General features: G+C 37.3%; 2 protein-coding genes across 13 annotated transcripts in view; one reads left to right on the top strand and one right to left on the bottom strand.

The window, feature by feature from the left end:
• dnc (phosphodiesterase dunce) overlaps positions 1-23,933 on the bottom strand; it is a 201,733-nt gene that overhangs the window by 30,772 nt on the left and 147,028 nt on the right. For 4 of the 12 annotated variants that reach the window (XM_043213201.2, XM_070283068.1, XM_070283069.1 and 1 more), the window contains exon 2: positions 7,360-8,489. The exons of the other annotated variants lie outside the window; for them this stretch is intronic. In XM_043213201.2, the coding sequence (XP_043069136.1) occupies positions 7,360-8,288 (929 nt within the window). In that variant the 5' untranslated portion in view covers positions 8,289-8,489. The remainder of the gene's footprint in view (positions 1-7,359; positions 8,490-23,933) is intronic. 12 annotated transcript variants of the gene reach the window in all.
• LOC108133993 (katanin p60 ATPase-containing subunit A-like 2) lies at positions 2,134-7,280 on the top strand. Its single transcript, XM_043212918.2, has 2 exons — positions 2,134-2,145; positions 5,640-7,280. The coding sequence occupies exons 1-2, from the start codon at positions 2,134-2,136 to the stop codon at positions 7,221-7,223; spliced, it is 1,596 nt and encodes a 531-aa protein (XP_043068853.1). The 3' UTR covers positions 7,224-7,280.

Genomic DNA, 23,933 nt, shown 5'->3' with positions numbered 1-23,933 from the left:
GCTTGTTGCTACTGTTTCTGTTTCTTTTTGGTGTTTTTTTGGGGAGGTCTGGGCTGTGGGTAGTAGGGTGGTTGGCAATAGTGGGCGGCCATGAGGGGGTGGCTGGGTATGAGCAACAATGTCGCCAGTTTTCTCCCGTCTTACTTTGTGGCGCTTTTCAGCAAAAGTTATGGCAACAGCAGCCAAACAGTTTTTAGTTTCAGTTTCCAGTCTTTTTTTTCTTGTTGCTATATATTTTTTTTTGGCCTGTTTCCACTATCCATTTGCCTTTTTGTTTGTATTTGGTTATAGTGCTATGGACACTCTATTTTATTGTTTTTAGAAAATAGAACTTTGTTTTGATGGTATATATTTTTGAAGATTTCGAAATACTTTAAGATACTATTATTCTTATTCTAAAATACTAAATTCGTAAAAATATTTTAAGACCTAAAAAGTACTATAATACTAGTTTCTAAAAATTATTAAGAGCTATTATCTATGAAATATATTTAATTACTTACTTTAAAACCCCTCTCTCAACCTCAAAACTATAAAAACAAAAGACTTAAAATCCTTAACAATGTATTCCTTCAACTCGAATTATTATTTATTGTTACTTTTTAAGAGGACTTTTTGCAATGAATGCAGCATTCATTTCCTTCAAAGTCAACGAATACTTGGCGCCTTCTTATCCTGACATTCCAAGGACCTGTCTTAACACTCACAAAATACACAACAACAAAAACAATAACAACAACTACAACAATGAGTACAAAAAACAGCACTCAAACTCATAAAGCGTCCTGTCAAAAGCAGTGGACAAAAAAATACAACAACAAAAAACCCAAACAAAACTGAAAAAAAAAAAAATTATAAAAAATAAAACAAAGCAGAAAAAGCTTTAAAAAAAAAAGAGAGAAAAAGAAATAAAAACAAAAGATAAGCGAGTAAGACAATAATTCTCTGTGGCGAAAGAGATGGATAAAGTGCCCAGTGAAAGAGATGGATACTGCTCCATGTCCAGTGCCATGAAATTCGCAAAGTTGCAATTTTTTACAAAAAAAAAAATATTATATATAAAAACAAAAATAACAAAAAGTAACCAAGCAAGTGGCACTTAAAGAAACACGAGATTCAATTGAATTTTAAACAGACACCCAACGGTGGCAACTTAGGACGCCATGGGGGGCGTGGCAAATGCCACTCAACTTTGAGTTAACAAACCCAAACACAAGACTTGCTTGAAGACTTAAAAAAAAATAAAAAGAAAATTTAGAGAACCATACATATATCTTTGCAAGTCAGTTTATTTCTTTAATACCTTTTTAGGTTTATTCTAGTTTATATTTTTTATTTTCTGGGCTATGTTATACTTTTCTATATTTCTCATTTTTGTTTCTAATTTTCTAATTCTAGTTCTAAATCTTCCTAATTCTAGTTCTAATTCAAATTAAATTCAAATTCTTGGGAAAATATTTTATATAATTATTATTTGCATTTTAGAGTAGAGTGCCTTCTGTAAAGGATTTTAAATATATTTTTATCCTCTGAGAGAATTTTAAATATTTAGTTGTTCATCTTATTTTACTAAGAATATTTTAAAAATATTAATACTAACCCCTCTATACGCTATGATTTTTTTATTTAATTGTTTTTTATTCAAACCTAGTCTACTTTTCTTGATTTCTTGTTGCATACTTGCAGGCGGCACACCACACACACATACTTTCACAAACCCTCACACACACACACAGACGTAGAGAGGGATATCCTGACTAACTGCGAGGGCTGGGCCGTTAGGGATGAGTGGCTTCTCCTTCATTTAAGCCGTGACGTGCTTTAAGCCACATACAGTCGCAGTGGCAGTCGCACTCGAGCCGAAGCTCAAACCGGAAGACTGGCATTGTTGTTGTTGGAGGTTGGGGTAGGGAAGGTGTGCGGTGGCTTAAAGGCGAAGGAAAGCAGCAACAGAAGAAGAAGGAATTAGACAGGAAGAGGGCCGAAGGCAGGCAGAGGTGGAAGGTGGAGGAGGGGCAGAACGGAAGCATGCCCGACGGCAGCTCTTCATGCGCCTAATTATATGTGCAAATAAATGAACGACGCATGCTGATTGTGTGTGTGTGTGTGTAAGTGTGTTCGTTGTGTGCTTGCATGAGTCAGCGTGTGAGTGAGGGGAGCACTGAAAAAAATTTGTGGCTAAGATTTAACAAGAGAAAATATTTTTACAAGAAAGTAAGCAAGAGTTAGTTATTAACTAAAATTAAAACTTTTTTTGAAAATTTTATTTTTCTAGATTTTTTTCTTGCAATATTCTAGATTCTGTCTAGATTCTAGAGGCTTAATAAAAACTAAAATTCGAATAAAAAATTTTCATAGCCTACTTTTCAGCATATTTTTAAAAATAATTTAAAAACCTCAAGAAATATTATAAATTAATCAAATTAAAAACTAAAATATTAATTATCATGTTATATTTTATTATATATTTTTCCTATATTTCTCAAAATTCTCTAAATTTTCTTTCAGAGTCTGTTTTGGTGTATTGTCATTTCTGTTTGTACGAGACAAAAGGTTGGCCCTTTTTTCTTTTTTTTTCGCAGAAAGACTTTTCAGCTAAGCTCAACGCCCAGCACCAACTTAATTAGTTTGTTAAACTCGCAACTCACTCACACCCGCAGGACTACACACATACACATATATATACACTTAATGAGCGTCTGTGTGAGGATGAGTGTGTGCGTGTGTGGGAAATAGCTGTGAAAAGCTGATGAAAAGGAAAAACTAAAGAAAAACAAAATTGAAAAACATGGTTCTTTTGGGGGAAAAATAAATTTGAGAAAGTTCGACATTTTTAGGGATTTTAAGGGAATTGGTTTTTAAAGACAATCTATTCTCTTAAGACCTAAAATTTAATATAATTCTCTAGTACTTTTTGAAGAAAAAAATGTGCATTCATTTACTCGATTCATTAATCACTCCCTCTCATTCAGTCACCTATATTTGGTATTCCTATTCTGAAAAAATACAAGAAAACCCTTAAGATTCTTAAGAGGAATTCGTCACGTATTTGAATACCAGTCACAGGTTATCTCTCTCGCTCTCGAGGCCAAGTGGTAAGTGGCCTTCTCACCCCTCTCCTTTTCACAGACACAAACAGACTTGAATACCGTTAGCCGAGAAAAACCTTGAGTGAGCCAAATGGAAACCCCAAAAACCAAAAAGAATTTGAAAAAAAAAAAATACCGAAAATAACCAAAAATCCAAAGCAGAAGCTCAGAAAACCAAAAGGAAAATTCTACCGAAAGAGACAGAACAACCGATTGCAACTCTGAGTGTGTGTGTGTGCAAAGATGAAGAAGAAGAGGTGGGCCGGTAGGTCGGGTGGGGGTGTGAATGGTTGAGAGGAGGGAGGGGGAGGTAAAAAACTGTCACAAGGCCATTAACAAAAGCCTGAGACTGACTGCCATGGAGCTTGGATGATGATGAAAGATGTGGGGCCAGTAGTGGGGTTACAAAAAATAAAAAAAAATAAAAAAAAAAATGGAAGAAAAAAAACTAAATTAAAATTGCGAAACGAAATGAAATGGGCACATTTCACAAAAAAAAACAACGACACTATTAAAAAATAGGGGTATTCTATTGATATCCTATCCTGAAAGCTAAGTGGGTTATATGAAAAGATCCTAAATATAGAAACTATATATTAAGAAACTATGTTTCAAATATTGTCTAGGATATGGATTAGGATTATTACTATTTTTGAATTTTAGAATATGTATTTATACATTTTGTTCTTATAGAAGGTATTATATGATGAGTATAGGTATGTATTGTATATGAAAGGTATTTTGTAGTATAAGATTGTAGAGGTATTATTAAAGTTAAAGAGCTATCTAGTATTTATCTATATATATTTATAATATTTATTTATATTGCAGAAGTATGTATCATAGATGCAATTTGTATGCATTAGAGATGTAAAGATACCTATTTAAAAATATTAAAAAAAAAAATCCATTTCGTTTTATTCGTATTTTATGTAATATTTCTAGATATTTTGATTAGTATATATTAGTATATATATTAGTATATAGCCTTATAACTGAAAAGATTTTTGTTTTAAAAAAAATATCAATTAATTACGAAAGATTTTAAAATCAATAATTTATTTATTTTATTAATTAAATCTTTTTTTTAAAAACCTATATAAAATTTCAACAAAGATTGTAAGCCTCTACTTTAAAAGTAGTAATATTTATTCTATAGTTACTGAAACACACCCTTAAGATTCAAGAATATAAATCTCAAATATTTCTCCAATAAGCCTAATTTTTCTTATAATATCCCCTTATTTTTCTCAGTGCACAACTACCACCCAGCCACCCAGTTCTGTTAGCCTTGCTTGTGTTAATGTTTTTTAAGGCAAGGTGAAATGGATGGATGGCTGACAAAATGGGAAAATGCGAAAACTGAGAGAGGCAGGCAGGGACAGTCAGGCAGGACAGGACAGGGCAGGGGCGTTGAATCTGCACAAGCATGTTGCATAATTTCACCTGAGTGGGAGTGGGCGTGGCACCTATATATGCAATATACATATATCTCTGTGTGAGTGTGTGTGCGGCCAGGATCCGCTGATTTTCATTTCATTGCATCGCCGTCATCGTAGTCGTAGTCGTAGTCGTGCATTTGATTAACCATCGCAGGCTGCAGCAGCTGTCGCCGTCATCTCTGGCCAAATTGAGCATGTTGTGAGCTCTTGGCAACAATTTTAACCGGGTTGGTGGGGGGGGCGGTAATGGGAGGTCAGGGGTCAACACTGGGTGTGTGTTACTGGGTGGTGGTGAATGGGGTGGAGGAGAAATGCACAACGAACAATTAGGCGCACTAACCAATTGAGGGGCTCAATTGTTTGGCCGTCAGAGATAAAGCAAATTGGCGTGGAATAGCAAATTGGTTTAGGTTTAGGTTTAGGTTTAGGTTTAGGTTAGTTGGCCAACATTTTGGTAAGACTTAAAGAAATCAGGGTGGATTTTGGGAAAATATTAATTTAAATATTTAATATAATACTTTTTTGTGAGAGCTTAAATAATAAATGTAGTTTTTAAAGAGTTTTATTTTATATAAACTATCTACAAACAATACTTGTAGAGATAAGAAAGAGTACCGGGTATCATATGGTTATCAAAAAAAATCGTATATTAATTATTTACTTATTTTATTATAATAAGAATCTTATAATTAAGATTGTTCTAATTTTAAGAGGTATTATAGAGGTATTATAAAAGTACTGGCTAGAACTTCCTGAAAAACTCCCCAACCGAAGCTTATCTCCTATAATCCGAAGCTTATAATAATAATAATAATGAATATAATATAAAAACTAAGTAATAACAAGTAACTAAATAGTTTTAAAATTTAAAAATAATATATAAATATAAAGTCAAAGTTCTCTCAACCTTTCTAGTTCCTCGTTAGAACCACACACTTTTTCCATTCCACTGGTTACCTAGAAACTTTATAGTACATTCCTGTTTAGGTTGCCTGGCAACTCTATGGAGTGCGTTATGACAACCCTACCTAAGAGAAATATAACAAATGCCAGAGCTGAAAAAACAACAAACTTTTCTACATCACAACACAAGAATCTATACATGTAGTTACGAATTTTCTATTCAAAGGTTAACAAGTCTGCTTCTCAGAAAAGTCAGGAAAAAAAAGGAAAATTTCCAAAGAAAAGCACCTGGAACGGCCTCAAAATTAAGACCCAAGGCAAATACGGAGTTACAGCCTCAGCTGCTGCCCAAGTTCTCTGCGAGGATGTGAGGAACTTCAGCACACGCCGGAGGAACATCCTCTATCTGATGCATCGCTATCTGGTGGAGAATGGCTTCTACTCGAGTGCCGAGGCCCTGAAGAACGAGGGACGGCTCACCGAGGAGTTCGAACTATGCGATAACATTGATCTGGATGGCATGTATCTGGAATATGCCAGCTTCTTCAACATGAAATTTGGAAAATATCCAAAAATACTCAAGAAAGTGAGTCCCAAAATCAAAGTGGAAATGACCGGAAAGCCACAAGCACCATCACAGGCACAGCAGTCGGGAAAGCAGGCCCCAATCCAGGAACCAAAGCCAGCAACCAAGTCATCGCAACCGGAGAGCTCGGTGGCCAATTGGCATATTAGTGTGGGAGCTGCCACGGCGGCTGTGAAACTGAATAATGATCCGGAAGCCTCCTTGCAGATCAAGAAAATGGAAACACCCAACGAGAGTGGGATGGAAACCGCAAACCTCAATCGAATGGTGGGGGAGATCGAGCACGGGCACTTGGGCGGCGATGATGCTCTGTTCTCCTCCTTGGACTGGCAGTCGCTGGCGGAACTGGTCAAGACCTCCATTCTGCGTGAGGATATCAAGCTCAAGTGGTCGGATGTTTGTGGCAATCAGCGGGCCATTGAATTAATCAAAGAAGCCGTCATAACTCCCATAGAGTATCCCCAATTATTCGCCCATGGATTGAAGCCGTGGAGGTCACTGTTGCTCCACGGCCCGCCTGGTAGTGGCAAGACGTTGTTGGCCAAGGCCCTCTACTCGGAGACCCAGGGTCAGGTGACGTTCTTCAACATCACCGCCAGCATTATGGTTAGCAAGTGGAGGGGTGAGTCGGAGAAGATCCTGCGTGTCCTATTTCACATGGCCGCTAAGAGAGCTCCCTCGGTCATATTTTTTGATGAAATCGAGAGTCTGACCTCCAGACGAGATAGAGCCACGGATCATGAGAGCTCCAAGAGGTTCAAGAATGAGTTACTCCAACTGTTGGACGGCATGGAGCACACTTTGAAGGGCGTCTTCGTCCTGGCCAGCACCAATCTGCCGTGGGACATAGACGAGGCCTTCCTGCGGCGTTTCGAGAAGAAACTACTCATCCAGTTGCCCAACCCGGCCGAGAGGAGTTGCCTGATCAGTCGCCTACTGGGCACTAGTATCTCCCTGAATCCCAAACTCCTGGAGAGTCTGGTCAAGATATCGGATCAGTTTACGGGCGATGAGATCCGGTTGGCCTGCAAGGAGATCAGCATGCATCGGGTGCGATGCGCCACGAAGCTCACCACCCAGTCGGCCAAGGAGCCTCAGGCGCTGGTCGAAGCCAACGTGGAGAAGGCCTTTAAGCAGGTGCGTCCTCTGGGCCAGAAGCTTCTGGCCAAGCACGAGCAGTGGCAGCAGGAAAATGGCTCATAGTGGTAGTTGTTCTATTGCAATTTACTAATATTTTACTAGAAATTTAATAATAAATGGATTGTATTTCTAAAAAAAATTAAAAAATAAAATAGATTTCCTTAAAAAGAAACCTCAGCTCTATCCTGAGTAGTATTACCTGCCCGTGGTGCGTCTCCTGGCACCCGCAATGGTCATCCTGGAGACGTATCTCCTGATCCTGCCGCTGGACCTTCGCTGGGAATTCCCCGTCGTCGCCGACCTCACACTGTACTCGGTCGCCGTGGAGCTCCTCCGGTCGCTGACCATCACATCGGAGCACAAGGACGAGGAAAGGATGGACGCAGCGGATCTACGTTTACCGCCGCCCCCCGTAAAAGTGCCCCCACCACTGGAGGAGGTCGTGGTGGCGGAGCTATCGGAGCGAGAGAACAGGGATGACCTCTTGCTGCGACTGGCACTCGACCCCGTGCCGGCGGCATCCTGTATGTTGCTGTAGAACTCTTCGGTTTCGCGGTCATAGGTCACGTCCTCGTCATCCTCGTCCATGGGATCCACCTCGAACTCCTCGCCCTCGGCCTCGGTGGCCATTGTGTCGCTTCTCTGGCTAAGACCCCGGCTCCGACTGCCGCCCCCATTCGACAGGGACGAGGAGGGCTGCTGCTGCAGCTGATAGTACTCATGGCACTCGCCCCGGGATCCTCGGGATCGGCTGCTATTGCTGAGATATCTGTACGGCGCCGAACTGGAGTTACTCGTCGTGCTCATGGAGTTGCGCTTTCCGGGCGAGGGCTCGACAATCTCGTCACTGTCGCCGCCACCCACCGACCCACTGAACGTCACCTCGTGGAACTTGGAGGACTTGCGACGTGTCCTGGACGACAGCGGCATTCCGTCGCCATTGCCCAGCGTGATCGAGGGACGTGGCCGGTTGTTATTGTCCCTTTTCTGGTTATCCTGCACTTCGTGCTGCTGATCCTCGTCACCATTCTCGGGCATTAAGGTCAACGCCAGGGCAGGACGATTTCGTTTGCGGCTCCAGGGGAAGGCCCTTATGAATGCAAAGATGATGAACAGCGTGGCTATCATCTTGGCACTGTCGTTTCTTCTATTTATTTTTAATATTTTTTCATTTTTGGTTGAGATTTTGTTTTTATTTGGATTTATTGTTTGCACTATTTCCTCATTTTAATTAGTTTAATTTTTTGGATTTATTTTCGGGGGTTTTTCGATTTTGTTTATTTTTGTTTATTATTCTGTACTATATTTGCATTTGTTTCGCTGAGATGTCTGAGAGAGAAAAGTTGATGCGAAATGTGATGAGAACGGAAGCGGAAGTTCTGCTGACAGGCATTAAATGACAGAAGGGGCGGCCGGCATTGAGAGGAAGGCAAAAAAAAAAACAAACAAATTGGAGAAGAGGCTGCAACTGACAGACACGTGCCTCCCAAAATGATGGATCAATGGTCAATGGATGTCAGGGCAGGACATACAAAAAAAAAAGGGAAGGCTTTAGTTCCAGGTTCCTAGTTCCCCCAAGTATTTAGTTTCATAATCTTTAAAAAAATATTTTCAAACCAACTCCCATAGGCTAACCACTTTAAACTCCTCCCCCAACCCCAAAGTTCATCTTCCCTCGTCATTTCATATATAATATTTATTTAATATTTTTAAACCATAACACCCCATAACAAATAGCATTGATACAGCCTTCGTTTATGTTTTTTATTCAACTGACTGACTGACTGGCAAACCGCAAACGAAATGCTATAAACTGTCTATCTTCGCTGCGAGTGATTTTTATGCGCAATTTTGATGGCTTTGCCGAGAATATTATGATAATCAATGCACAATTATTGCACACACACATGCACACACCCAAAGATAAAAAGCATAATGCCGAACCACTTGGATTTCCAATGCACAGAGGTTCTTATCTTATTTTTATTTTTTATTCTAGCACTTTTTTTTTTTTTTTTTTTTGTGGATTCTGTTGGTTTTGCAACTCGAGTAGCAGTTTTTTTTTCGTCCTTGTTAACATTCCCTTATTAGGGAAATAAGTAAGAAAAAAAAAATATAGAGAAGATTGTATAGAAATTGTATAGGATAACACAACAGTTACAACAGAAACAACATCTAGCCTTAAGGACCCTTGCACGACATTGTTATTGTTGCTGTTGTTGTTGTTGTCTGAGCGGCTTACCCAACTGATGATGGTCTTTACTGTACAGTAATACCTCCCACACACCCACCACTCCCGCCCAGACCCCTCCAAAGGATCCCCCTTGACCTTAACTAGGTACTTTTTACTTTTCCCATAATTGAAATGATTTAACAATGAGATAGTTCCCTGCAAAAAAAAAAAAAAAATGGGAGAGATTGTGGTTCCAGGGGATGGATAGTGGGGGGTTAGAGGATTAGAAGGACTTTAGTTAACAGGAGCAAAAAAAAAAAAAAAAAAAAAAAGTTAAGAGAATGGAACAAGGGACCACAACAAGTTGCCAGTTTTTAAGTTGTTTCATAGCCGTGTGTAAAAAATAATGGTAGAAAGTAGCAGAAATCTAGAGAATATATTATAATTTATGACAAAAAATCTAAAAAATATTTTGTCTCAGTATTTTAATGCAGAATGGTGACAAATCGATCTAGAAATCGTTTAAGGTACTCCGCTTGAGAATCGGTTAAGAATTGGAGAAGATATAGCCATCACTGTGGGCCCTATAGGGGAAAACCCCATTTTCAAGGGATCCCATCAGGAAAAATGGACAAAAAATCTAAAAAATATTTTGTCTCACGATTTTGATGCAGATCTGTAGCAAATCGATCCAGAAATCGTTTGAGGTACTCCGCTTGAGAATCGGATGAGAATTGGGGAAGATATAGCCATCACTGTGGGCCCTATAGGGGAAAACCCCATTTTCAAGGGATCCCATCAGAAAAAATGGACAAAAATCGAAAAAATATTTTGTCTCACGATTTTGATGCAGATTGGTAGCAAATCGATCTAGAAATCGTTTGAGGTACTCCGCTTGAGAATCGGATGAAAATTGGGGAAGATATAGCCATCCCTCTGGGCTCTATGGGGGAAAACTCCATTTTCAAGGGATCCCATCAGGAAAAATGGACAAAAAATCTGAGAAATATTTTGTCTCAGGATTTTTATGCAGATTGGTAGCAAATCGATCCAGAAATCGTTTGAGGTACTCCGCTTGAGAATCGGATGAGAATTGGGGAAGATATAGCCATCAATGTGGGCCCTAAAGGGGAAAACCCCATTTTCAAGGGATCCCATCAGGAAAAATGGACAAAAAATCTAAAAAATATTTTGTCTCGGGATTTTGATGCAGAATGGTAGCAAATCGATCCAGAAATCGTTTGAGGTACTCCGCTTGAGAATCGGATGAGAATTGGGGAAGATATAGCCATCGCCGTGGGCCCTATAGGGGAAAACCCCATTTTCAAGGGATCCCATCAGGAAAAATGGACAAAAAATCGAAAAAATATTTTGTCTCACGATTTTGATGCAGATTGGTAGCAAATCGATCTAGAAATCGTTTAAGGTATTCTGCTTGAGAATCGGATCAGGTTTGGGAAAGAAACAAATCTAACAAAACGCTTGAAAAGTAGTTAATTAAACTAATATTGCTCTAATTTAGTTTTCGCCTCTGGCACCTGAAACTACTAACTTTAATTAACTCTTTTTCACCATTGCTGTTCTGCAACAGTTTCCCAACACCAACCAGCCAACACCCCCTGAAAGATGACACTTTGTACACTTCAGAGCAATTTTAAACTCAACTCAATTGCGTTTAATTAAAGCTATCATAAAGCACTGAGACCAGGAAGCGTAACAAATACTGTTGGCTGGGTAGGAGATGATGAAGTAGCCACCTGCACAGCACACGCACCACTTTTTAATTTGTTCAAATTGCATTAAAAAAAAAATAGGGGAAAAGTGAAAAAAAAAGAAAAAGTAAAACCAGAGACGAGGTAAAAACTAGAAATAGCGGCTAGGAAAACTTGCCACGAAGGAGAAATATGGCTAGAAGGTTTATGGAGTGAAGAGTGAGTGGGTCGGTGGATGGTTGGCTAGAAAGTGGCATCTAAAGTGAATTAAGCGCAGCAAAAATGTTTTCTCTATTTATAAACATGGTTTTCCGAGAGACTTGGAAAATAATTTGAAAAAAAAAAACGAAAATAAACAAGAAAATGCGTTGAGCAACAAAATTGAAAAAGGTATTCCCTTAAATTAAATGAAATATTTTCTAGACGGAGATGAGAAGTACTTAAGTGAGTTAATAGAAAAAAGAAAGCTTGTTCTTTAATGACAAAATCCAAAATACTCAATGTCATGGCCAAGGTCAGAGGTCAGTTATCAATTAGTGCTCTCCATATTCAATCAGGGAACCTGTCAGAGATTCAAGCCTGACTTACATTGCTTTCCACTTAAGGCATCACATTAACTTTCTGGCGCGATTCTGCCGCGAGAATTGCAATTGCAATTGCGGCGCCATCTAGCGTGAAAAGGCCGCTCACAGGTGGAAATAGCCTTCGAATCCTTGGTTTCTAAGGACCCTATTTCTATTTCTTTTTTTTTTTCTCCTACTTTGCACCGTACCCTCCTTCTATTGCCTGAAGCTCATCTCTTGTGGCTTTTCGCACCACCATACCCGCCACAAGGCCCCTTTTCTCTAAGTGTTGGCAAACAAGCTGGAAACAGGGCGCGCGCTTTTCTTTCTTTTTCTTTTTTCTTTTTTTTCCATCTCTTTTCAACGAAGTAGTGCCCTCTCTGTCGAGGAGCGCCTTGGGCGCTGTTTGCTACTTTCTATTTTCACAGCGACTGCGCCTGTTCACACACACACTCCCACACACACACTCCCACACACACATACACCAGCCAGGACCTACATACATTCACAAATATTTCCTTTCAATTTTTTTTTCTCATCCAAACAGCTCTCTGTTGCTTTTTCTGCTTTTCTTTTGCAACTAATTCAACTTTTTGCTAGGCACATACTTTCACAGTCATGGCCAAGGCATTAGCAGAGCTTGGGATAAGAAAATAATTGAGGAAAATATTTAAAAACATATTTAAAAAAAAAAATATATTCTTATAAAAAAATTTTTTTCTTTTTAAATAAAAGTATTGAAGATTATATGGTGGTTTTAAAATCTCTGGGAAGTTCGCCTTAAAATGGGCTATTAGTTTTGACAATTTTAGGATGTTCCATTTAATTATTTTAGATATTGTTGGTTGATATCTTAACATTGGCAAATACTACAGTGACTATAGTTATATATTCTATTACTATCTGTAACTATTTAATATCTTTATAAAAAAAAAATAAAAAAAAAAAAAAAACAATAGAGGTCTTGTCTAAAAATTATCCAGATTTTTACTAAAATTATTTCATACAAAAATTAATCGTCTGATCTAAGGATTCTGTTTTCTAAACTTTTGAAAAATGTCTTGCCTTCTTTTAGGCACATAATAATGATTTTAAAGAACCATTTTAAAAAAATTTAAGAACTTCTAAATTTTGTTTCTTAAAAACCCCTTTTTAATAAATTTCATAAAATCATAAACCAAAAATATATTCCAAAAAGCTCCTAAAACCACGACCTCAACTATATCAAGTATACACGAACATGTGTAGGAGATTGTAAGTATGACTGTGCTCTGTGTGTGTGTGTGTGTGTGCAGCATCTCGGTAACCATTATTCCCCCATCCATACCCCCCTTTCGACAGCCACCCTTTTTTTTCTCGTTTTTGTTGTTGTTTGCCTCTCGGGGGCTAAATTTAAGTAGCAACAAATCACTTCATTGTTTGCGTGTTTACATAATATTTATACATTGTACTTGTGTGTTCTCTCTTTCTATCTTCCACCCATCTCACTCCCTCCCTGGCAGAGAGTGTTGACACAGTGTTTCATTAATAAAAATGCTTTCCAAAAAATATAAAAATAAAAAAAAGAGAGAAATCGAAATAGGAATCCTCCAGTCAGACAACAAGAAGAAAAACTTTCAGACTGCACGTCGCCAGCAAAAAGGATAACAAAAGGACCAAAAATACTGACCAAATCGAAGCAGACACCCAAAAAAAATAAAACAAAAAAAAAAGGACAAACAAGGAAGGAAGCTTCTTACAAAAAACTAAAAAAAAAAAAGGATAAAAATTGCAGATTGCTGAGAGAGAATTGCTGGGAAAGCGCATTAAGAAGAATAAACATGCAATCCTTTTAGGAATCCTTTTCATAATTAAACCATAAGCATTAAATCATAGCATACTTTCAGACACAAAAGCTAATGTTTCGGAAAACTAGAAACTCTCTGGAAACTCTAGAAAATTGATTGTGAATTATATGGATTAGGAATAACTTTGCCATCAGGCCTTTAAACCTTTAAGCCCTCACTTGAACCCATAAACTGGCATCCATCACTTGAAATTTAGTTCAAGCCACTTGGCTTTATACTTTAAAGTGGAAAGTAGGAAGAGGGGTGGTGCTGTTGAAGTGTATGTGTGTGTTTCTGAACTATAACCATTAATAGGATGAAACTACAACCCATCATCATCATTATCACCATCATCATGGCAGTCATCGCTATCGTAATCATCAGCATCAGTGCTAATATCCACTGCCAGCGACGTCATAAATAATGCCACTCACACTCCCCAACTGAAAACTTGCAACCTCCTGGGATACACTCCCACTCCACACCATATACCACCCACAATCCTTAATGCAAAACATCTTTCAAAATATGCGCATAGTTTCATGATGCTGATGGCTGGGCAGTGTTTGGTATTTAAAGCAAAATGCATGGCATAATGGATAAAATATCTGGCATAAAGTCAAAAGCGTTTAGTGCCCGATGACGGAGTGAGAAAAGTTATTTGGCCAAAAAAAAAAACTTTAACCTTCAGTGGGTTTCTGCACTTAAGGCTTTTTTTTGGGAGGAAACATTACAATTTCACACAGAGATGAAGAGAGACAGCATAGAGAAATTGCAGGAATTGCATTCATTACGCACTTTTCGCATGGGTATGAGATTTTCCCATCTCAGACGCATACAAAGCATAGTTTTTCCTTTTTTCTTTTCCTTTTTTTGGATGGAAAACCATTTGCAAATGGGCCTTAAGGGGGAAAAAGAATTTTTCATATTTTGTCTACACATTGGAAAGGAATTTCTCGTTTATGGCCTTAAAGTATGCCCTTAAATAGTTGCCAATGCAAAAAAATATATTGCCTACTTTTAAGCTTTGAAATAAATGATTTGAAAACTCATATATTTTACAATTCCCGATTTTTTTCAGTGCTAGTTTTTGGGAGCACACCTTTTGCGAAACATCTGCCTTTTTGGCCAGGCTAACAAACCTCAGGAGCGGCCAAGAGCGAGTATCAAAATCTCACCCCACCCACTACCTGAAACCCCAACTCGTAGGCCTGGACATTCATGATTTCCTGCAGCTGTCTGAGAGTCTCTGATGTGTCAGTTTGTTGGCCCAGCTGCAATTTGAGGCTTTTGTGTTTTTAGAGGATGATAACGATGATGATGATGATGGTAGTAGTGGTGATTGGAAATGGAAATGCAAATCATGATAATGCCGTTGATGATGGGATGCGATGATGTTGACGTTGGCCTTTAGCGAAATGCCAATTTCAATGAGTCTCAATGCAAATGCTGACCAAATTAGTGTCAAAACGTATTGACTGCATACATAGATATAGAAACAGATACACATCGAAGCTTACAACACACATGGAGAGGCCTACAAATATACACACTTGGTCACACTAACTAACACAGTGTGGTTGTTAATGGCTTTGCAATTTGCATATGTATGTCAAATATGCTTTTCAAAATACACGAAAAATATTCAAATTATTAAAAAAAAAAAAACTTGCAAGAAAACTATTCAAAACAGGTGCCTAAAACAAAGCTGAAATAATTTATTTAAAACCTACTTTTAAGCTTTATATTTTATGATAATTTTTTTATCTATTTTTTCAATTTTTTCTAATTTTTCAGTGCAGTAACCTCTTGCTCTATCGTCGTGCCATGAATTTTTAGCTAACACACTTAACCCACTTGCCACGTCACACTTGCCACACGTAACCTTCAACCTCCCACTCTCCCACACCTCCCACCTCCCTTGCATAATTCACAAAAAAAAAAAACGAAATATATTTTTTTTTATTTTGCACTTTAAGGCAAGTAAGCAACACAGACATGTGTGTGAAACAGAAGAGATTGCAATTAAATTATGTAGAAATATAATTAAGACTAAAAGTGTTGGCAAATCGTGTTATCCAGCACTGGACATGAAGATGTGTGTGTGTGTGCTTGCCTCGTTTTTCTCTGCTGCATTTTGTGTTGCCTACTTTTGAGCTGAATGTAGCTGCGGGGCCCTACAAACTTTCCGGTAGTAGAGACCACTACTCTAAAATTTATTATATTATTATTGTATTACCAAAAAACGACGACGACGACGATGATGATGATGATGGGCAAGTGAATGAAATTACAACTTGAGGAGTGTCTTTCATCTTTAGTGCCGCCTTTTGGGGGCAAATTTAATGACGTCACATTTAGAAAGGTGGCCTCGCCAGACTATGGTATTTTATTTATTTCTATTTTTTTTTTCTCTTTAGAAATAGATATAGGGAATAGTCATAAAAATTGCTTGGTTCGCAGCAAATGTCACGCCGAGTCCCCTGCTTTTTCTTACAAGTCTTTTGACAATTAAATGATGCCAGCGAGAACAATGAATGGAATAGATGGATGGATGGTCGGTGGGAAAAGGCTGGGCTGGCTGAGAATTTAGACAGAGAGCCACAGCTGAGGCATCTTAAAAATGTTCCATCTTACAGAGACGATGGCAGATGGTCGGGGGGACAGGGAGGGGACATCCGGTATGAGAGGAATATTTTTGGTAAGGGTGCCCGTAAATGACGTTGCTTTTAGCGCAAGCTCAGGACGAGGCAAACTCAATTAAATGTGACAGTGAAAATGCTTCTGCCGTTCGTCCGCCTAAAAGTATGCTTTATATACATATATAAAAGCTATGGGTTTTTTTTTGGGAGAAGGAGGGTAAAGAGTAGCGCTACGTGAAAGCCAGGTGTTCGTTTGTATGTCTGTTACTCGGCCTGGGTAGTGTCTCTTGTTCCATCAACGAAATTTGCTTTAATTTCATCAAGCTCACAAAGTGTTGCATACTTTTTTGCAACCAGGAATTTTTAAAGGACTTATTCCTTGGAGAGTGAAGCGAGAAAATGGCTTTAAAAATTATTTTAATTTATTTAAGTCATTAATTTAAATTCAACGACTGTTAAAAGCATAAAAGCATGCTTTAAAATTAAAAATAATGAAAAATCCACGAAAAAGGAAGAACAGAAACAGGCCATATATCCTGTGATCTGAATTAAAGTAAGTGCTCTCGAGAGCTTGATTGTTCACACTTGGCTTAAAGCAAGAATGCCGCTGAAAAGCATGCAAATATGCTACACCTCCTTTAGCCACCTCTCTCTATCTCTATCTCTCTCACCCACCATTTTCTTAATAGCCCCATCTCTTTCACACTTTTTGGGCATCCTCTCTCCAAAGTTGCGCCATCAGCGTTTTCATCTTTATCGCTTGGAACTGCCAGGCAGCAGCTGCCAATAAGCAACGATTATGCTTGTAGCTACAATCGACTGCCTATCCTTGTGTATCTGTATCTCATGGATACATGTATATGTAATCTGTGTATCTGTGTGTGTATGAGTGTGCTCTGTTGTCTGCCTGTGTTTGTACTAATGCCTCAGCACAACAACAAAATGCATAGAGCACTCAAGTCAGCCTCAAAGCCAAAGCTTTTCCAAATATGTATGCGAATGTCTGTTATGGTATTGGTTAGTATATGTATGTATCTGTGTGTTTGTGCGTACGAGTTCTAGAGTGTGTGTGTGTGAGCACATTGATAGCACTTGGGAGGCGTTATAAACTGCAAGCAGTTACAGTCATGGAAATGCCGGAAAAAAATGATGAACAACAAGGAAAAAAATGCAAAAAGAAAGTACACCCGAAGAATAAGAAATTGAAGGCTGAATTCTAGGAGTTTCAGGAGTTTTGAAAACTCCTAAAAATGTGTCAAAAATGTGTTAAGCTTAATGTTTGGTTTAAGTTTACGATTTGGCTTGCTTTTTATTGGATTTTTTGTGTTTGGAAATAGAGGATTTAAAACCTTTTTAAAATAAGCCTAAAAATCGGCAATCCTTTTTTTTGAAGCTTAATATTTGGTTTATGTTCCATGTGGCATTTTATTTTCTCATTTATAATAAGAGATTTACAATGAAAATTTATAAAGGAAATTTATACAATTATATAATTTTATTTATATCATTTATAATATTTTTATTTTTTATTTTATTTTTATTTTTTATTTTATTTTTATTTTTTATTTTATTTTTATTTTTCTTTTAGATTTTTTAAAAATGAGATTTTATATCTCTTTAAAACAAACCTTAAAATAGGCAATAAAATGTAGCAAAAATATACAAAGCCTCATTTTTGTTGAAAGTTTAAAATAAACTGACTTTCCCTCCCATTTTCTCCAGTATTTTCTCCATTTTCTCCTTTTAACACAAAACTAACCCAACAAACCCTTCTGCCTTTCTGGCAGAAATGTACAAACAGAAACAGAAAAGGATCCAGAAAGCAACCATATCCCTGTTGTTTTTTTTTTTGCAAATCAACTTTGTAGCTACATGTGAAACAGTTCAAATGGAAAATTGAAAACTCTTATTAAGAATAATCAGCCGGAATGGTTCTCCATCGGCTTCTGTCTTTGTCTTGTCTAAATTTGTAAATGACTTGCCAACAATTTTAATTTCCGACCACCAACCATTATTTGATAGTTCCATCCCATACCGCTGGTTTTCTTTTAATGTGCCCTATTTTCCGCTCATTATGATTTGATTTTTCCTCCCCCTATAGCCCAGCTCCCCAGAGCCCACGGGAATGCAATTTATTTATTAAGTTATGCAACAGAATTGAAACAATTTTGCGCTTTTCATCTGCTCGTGATCCAAGCAACTTAATTAGTTGATGATCATTTAATGCACTGGGCCCAATTGGTTTGCTTGGTTGGTTGGCTGAATGGATGTGGGTGGCTTTTTGGGAGCCATAGTGTGAGCTAGTATGGGGTATGTGCGTTGAACTGAGGATGCGTTCGTAACCAGCCACACGGTGAAAATAATGAGTGGAGTGTGGGTGTGTGTGCATAAATTAAATTAAATTTAAATGTTTTAAAAAGGGAGTGGGTGCGCTTTACGCGTTTTATAACAATAATGATGATGATGGGAGAGAGAAAGGCGTTGTCGGAGAAAGTCACAAGGAAAGGGAGCAAAAAAGGAAGTCAGGCAGTCGAGGCAACTCATTCAGGCCAATTGCCTTTTACCTTCGGGCATAATGAACCGACACAAGGCAGGTGATTACATATTTAATGCAAACGCATCACAATGTTCACAAGCGGATGCGGCTTAAAGACCTTAATTGATCGTTATGGTAACTATATAATAAGACCTTAACGAAAGCCCCCAAAAGTATGCTTTAAAACCGAAAATAAATAATCAACGTTCGCCGTGGCGGACAAGAACGATGATTTCTGTAAAGCCGCTGAGCATTTATTAAAATTAAAAGGCTTATACGCTGAGGAAAATTATGATTTTTAAAGTAATTTAATTAAAGAAATTTCTAGTGATATTTTTAAGAATTTATCGATAATTAATCGATTAAAGAAAAATCGTAAGAAAAAGCTTTAAGTATTTTTGATAATTATTTACACATTTTTAATAAACTTTATACTTTAAAGCATAAAATTCAATAACTGAATCAAATAATTTATCGATAATTAATCGATTATACAAATAATAGAATAAAAGATTCTATATAGGATTTTTGTTTGTAATTTTTTTTTAACATTTTAATTGAAATCTTTTACTTTAAAGCAACAAAACATATCAGTGGAGAAAGTTGCTTCAGTTTTTTTTAAATTACCAACTAAAGATGGACCTTTTTTCGATAACTACAATTAAACAACAAGCTTTTATCGAAAACTCAGAAAAAAACAACCTTAAAATTTAAATGCAATATTTTTTTTTTTAGTGCAGAAAGCCAAAAAGAAATCGAAACGAATGGTCGGCAGGATCTAAAGCGGGTCGCTGGTCCTGTGCTTAACACAAAATCCGTTAACAGACACAATAAAGACCATTACGCAATATCCGTCCACCCGCCCCTTATCCAACTACATACGTAAATATATATAAATATATATGTATATATGTATTCCCTTCTTTTTACTTATGGCTTTTTTTAGCACGTTGATTGCTGGTCCAAAAAAAAAAAAAAAAAAAAACCGAAAAACGAAAATGAAAAGAAATTGAAAATGAAAATGCCCGGCAAGCAGCAGAGCAGAATGATATGATGAGTGCGAGTACGAGTGCGGGTTGAAGGGGCGGTGTTGTCGGAATGGGACGGCCTCTCTGATAAGTAGGTAAAATCCCTGCAGGATTTTAACGTAACATAAAAGAGTTGCCACCACACACACATATATAAAGGAGAAAAAAAACATACTACACAAAACCACACCAACCTGCCCCAAAGAAGAGGCCCAGGCCCAGCCAACGCAATATTTACAGTACAGTCTATGCCAAAAGGCATTCAGAATGATGCCCAAGATGCACAGATTATTTAAACATTTCAAAATAAGCTTTCCTTTTATACATTTGTTTGCTTTTCAGAATGTAACACACAGTCCTGTCCGGCTCTATCCGGAGCCTGTCGTCCCCACACGCTTGCATTTCATTTCCAATTAAGGTATCGATTACAGGGCCTTCTATTTCGTAGTCTATCAAAATATTGTATAGAATTTCTCCAAAGAAGCTTGTGTGATTTAATTATGGAAATACCATAAGTGCAAAAGTTAATTTAGTGAAAATATTTTTGTATTTTTCAATTTTCCCAAAAGGTAATCGTAAATGTTTCTTTTTAAGAAACCAATTCGATTTGGCTGCCTTTCTTTCTCATTCATTCAACAATATCATCGCAATTTTGTTGCTGGCCATATAAAAAAATATATATACATATATCATATAAAAAAATATTTTATTCTCCATTGATATGAACGAGACAGGGAATGCGTATAAAAATGGCATTAGAAATACGCAGCAATAAATGGAGATGAAGCCAAACAAAAAAAAAATTTTTTTGAGAAGAAAAAGGGGGGATTGGTGCTGTTAAGGACCAGAAACAGGAAATAAAATTCCACTTTAAGCGTTTTTAATACAAATGCAAATACGTAACAAGAAAGAGACAGGCAGACAGCTTGACAGGCGTGTGAGCGATGAGCGAGCCAGCGAGTGGGACAGGGCGAGCATTATATAGAGAGCGGGACGACATAGACAAATGCGGTCACATTGAGGTATATTAATATATATTTCTGTTCTGGAGGCAGACACCCATGAAAGGGTTTTTTCGCCACCCATTTATGTAGAAGGCGGTCCCCCTCCTTCCTTCATAATGTGACTACGAAATAGATCTAAGATACAGTGAGAAAAATAAGTGGGAACTTTCCTCAAAAATTAAGAGATGACGTTTTATTTAGATTCAATTTTTTAAATAATTGTTTTCCTACAAATTGCTTCCCTTGCTTCTATAGATATTCTAAGAAAAAGTTTTTTTTTTTCCTTTGAATTAATCGATTTATAGAAAAAAATCGAAATATGGGTATAAATATTTATTTAAATATTTTTCCTACAAATAACTTTTCTTCTATAAGCACTCTATAAAAAAGCTATCGACAAAATTATAGGAAAGGGGTTTCTTTATATTTTATTAATCGAAATTATTGAAAATATCGACTTAAATAATTTATTTTCTTCAATTCCTATCGTTTTCTTCAAGTCCTTTTCCTTTAAAAACTCTAAAAAGGCTTTTTCCCCAATTTTATTAATCGAAATTATCGAAAAAGTAATACAAAATATCAAAAGTTATCGAAACTATTTAAAATATTATAAATGACACCCAAATCCCTATCCTAGGCAATCCTATTTGTTTTTGTTTAAGTGCTTGCTTGTGTATTATATGTAAACACTGGGAAAATGGCAGACAAAGAAGCTGCCAAAGGCTTTGAAAAAAAAAGGAGAAAAGTGGAGAGCTACATGCCACAAATAAAGTGGCAGCTACAATCAAACATACACACAGGCACAAACACACACACACACACTGAGAGATATAGCACAAAAGAAAAAGGCATTCATTCACACAAACATACAGTGACAAGTGCATATGAAAAAATCATAGCATAGTTTAAGGCGCTACCACGCTTACAACAAAAAAGCGGAAAAGCTGAAACAACAACAACAACCAGACAGAGAGACAGAGAGAAGGAGTAAGCGGAAAAACGCTGAAATTGCAAAAGCGGAAGTGTAATAAAGTGCAAAAGTGCAAAAAGGCAGAGATAGGAGGGAGCATCGTCGGTGGAAGAAGAGTCAAGTGAGATAAGAACAATGCGAAACAAGAAAAGTCAAGTGTAAGAAGTGTCACAAGCTGTTAAGAAGCGGGAGCGGGGTGTCCTTGAGGCGGAAGCACAACGCTACAAAAGGTGAAATGTGAGATGAATTGAATTGAATTGGAGAGAGAGATGCAAAGCAGATGAAAGCTAATGGAACCAAAAAAAATATGAAAATGGGTGGGGATAATTCTTAAATTACTCTTATAGAAAGTTATCTTTAAATACTAAATAATATTCTTAAATTTCTATAGCCTTTAAAACAAATACAATGTAAAAATTGGCTTCTGCCCATTTATTTTCTTTATTTTTTGGGCCAACACACAAAAAACAAAAAAATGAGCAGCTACAAGTGGAACAAAATTCAAGGTGATCATAATACATACACATATGAGTATCCTTAATGTGTCCATGTGTGTGTCTGTAGGAAAGTGTAAAAGTAGAATGAACGGAAACGTTACTGGCACAAGGACCTCGCAAAAGTATGCAACATTAAGTGCGGCAGCGTTGTCGTTGCCTTTTGCCGTTACTTTTGCTTTTGTCCAGGTCCTTGCTGTCCTCTTTCCTCCTCTCCTCTCTCTTCCTCTCGCTTTACCTCTTTATCACCAAAAAGGGCCCCCCCTTGTGCCGGCTGTGTGCCCCTTATGTGCCATTTTAAGCATAAGTTTCTTTAACTGTCAATGTCCTGCGCGCGAGTATATATACATTTTTAGAAAAAAAAGCGTGTGCAGTGTGACCAAAGTTGTATAAAAAAATCACACTTGTTAGGTAAAGTGTGACCCAAGTCTATTTTAGTTCTTATGAGAGTAGTAAGCCAATCAAAATAAATTTTAAAATTAAATAAAAGTCTCTTTAGGAGTTGGATATTAAAAATATTAAAAAAAATGCATGTTTAGACATGAAAAAAGTGCCGACCACTGGTTCAAGCACACAAAGTGTGACCAAAGTAATTTATATTTCCGTATAATATATTTTAAATATAACCGTATACTATATCCGTATAATATATTTTTATATTATATATTATATCTTTTTGCTTAATCCTTAAAATTTTATTCTCTTTCTTGATTTTCCTTTTTTTATTGCACTCCACGTGCGTAGTAGCAACAAGAAGAACAACAGAGGCAAGGACTCATTAACAAAAATACGCAAAGGAAAATAAAAACAAACTGGCTGAAACAGCAACAGAAAAGTGCTCAAGTATCATTCCCACTCCCAGTCCCCCATCACGAAAAAGTCTCTTCAGAATAAACGAAGAATGTCTCAAGAAGAATAACATTTCAGAGGTAGGAAGAAGACGCCGGAATCCTTCGAGGGATGAAGAAAAGGTTAGCCCAAATAAGAAGAGAAAAAGTAAAAATAAAAAAGTGAAATGGAAGGATGGAATGGAAAACAAGTTTTCTCACTAATCAACTTCCCAAATGAACTGTTCTTTTATTTTTTTTGTCGAGAGGGAATTTCTGTTAAAAAGTTAAATTATGAAAATGTCAAGAACAATATACATGTGTCATATGTGAGGCACTCACAGGCGCACACATCATACATATATAAATGAATAAATGCCAAAAACAATTTACATAAAAATATTTGTGCGAAAAAGTTTTTAAAGGCGAGTTTGGGTAAAATTTCCATATGAAAAGGGAAATACGTGTAGGGGGATGGATGTCGGGATATGTGTGGGCGAGTATAAGGAGGCGGGGCGTGACCCGCGGTTTAGTGGGCGTAAGGGCAAGTTTATCAACTGAAGCATCGCCTAATCAAGAACCCCAGAGTGAATCCCCCGAAAAGCCGACCGCACAATTTACAGCTTTTTTCATCCTTCACCCGCACAAAACCCTCTTCTCCTCCTCCAACTCCCAAAAATTCACTTTTCAAACTTTAAATTTCCCAACCCCAACCCCAACCCATCCATTAATTCGTGTGTGTGTCTGGGTGTGTGTCTGGGTGTGTGCCTGGGTGTTTTTGTATTTGCTCAAGTTGAAATTTTCAATTTCAAGCACACAAAACTCATTAAGAGAGACAACTTGTAAACCCTCCAAATATTAAAAAAGGGGCAACAAATTTCGGGATGAAAGGAAATTATCACAATTCTTGGGAATGTGTGTGTTTAAGGGTTTTTCTTTTAAAATATTTCACCGCAAATAAATGTTGGAAATCAAGGAAATTCTTTAACTATTTGATA

This window comes from Drosophila bipectinata, chromosome XR (assembly GCF_030179905.1).
Source record: "Drosophila bipectinata strain 14024-0381.07 chromosome XR, DbipHiC1v2, whole genome shotgun sequence".
Classification (NCBI taxonomy): Eukaryota; Metazoa; Arthropoda; class Insecta; order Diptera; family Drosophilidae; genus Drosophila; species Drosophila bipectinata.
This window is presented reverse-complemented; position numbering and strand designations above follow the sequence as displayed.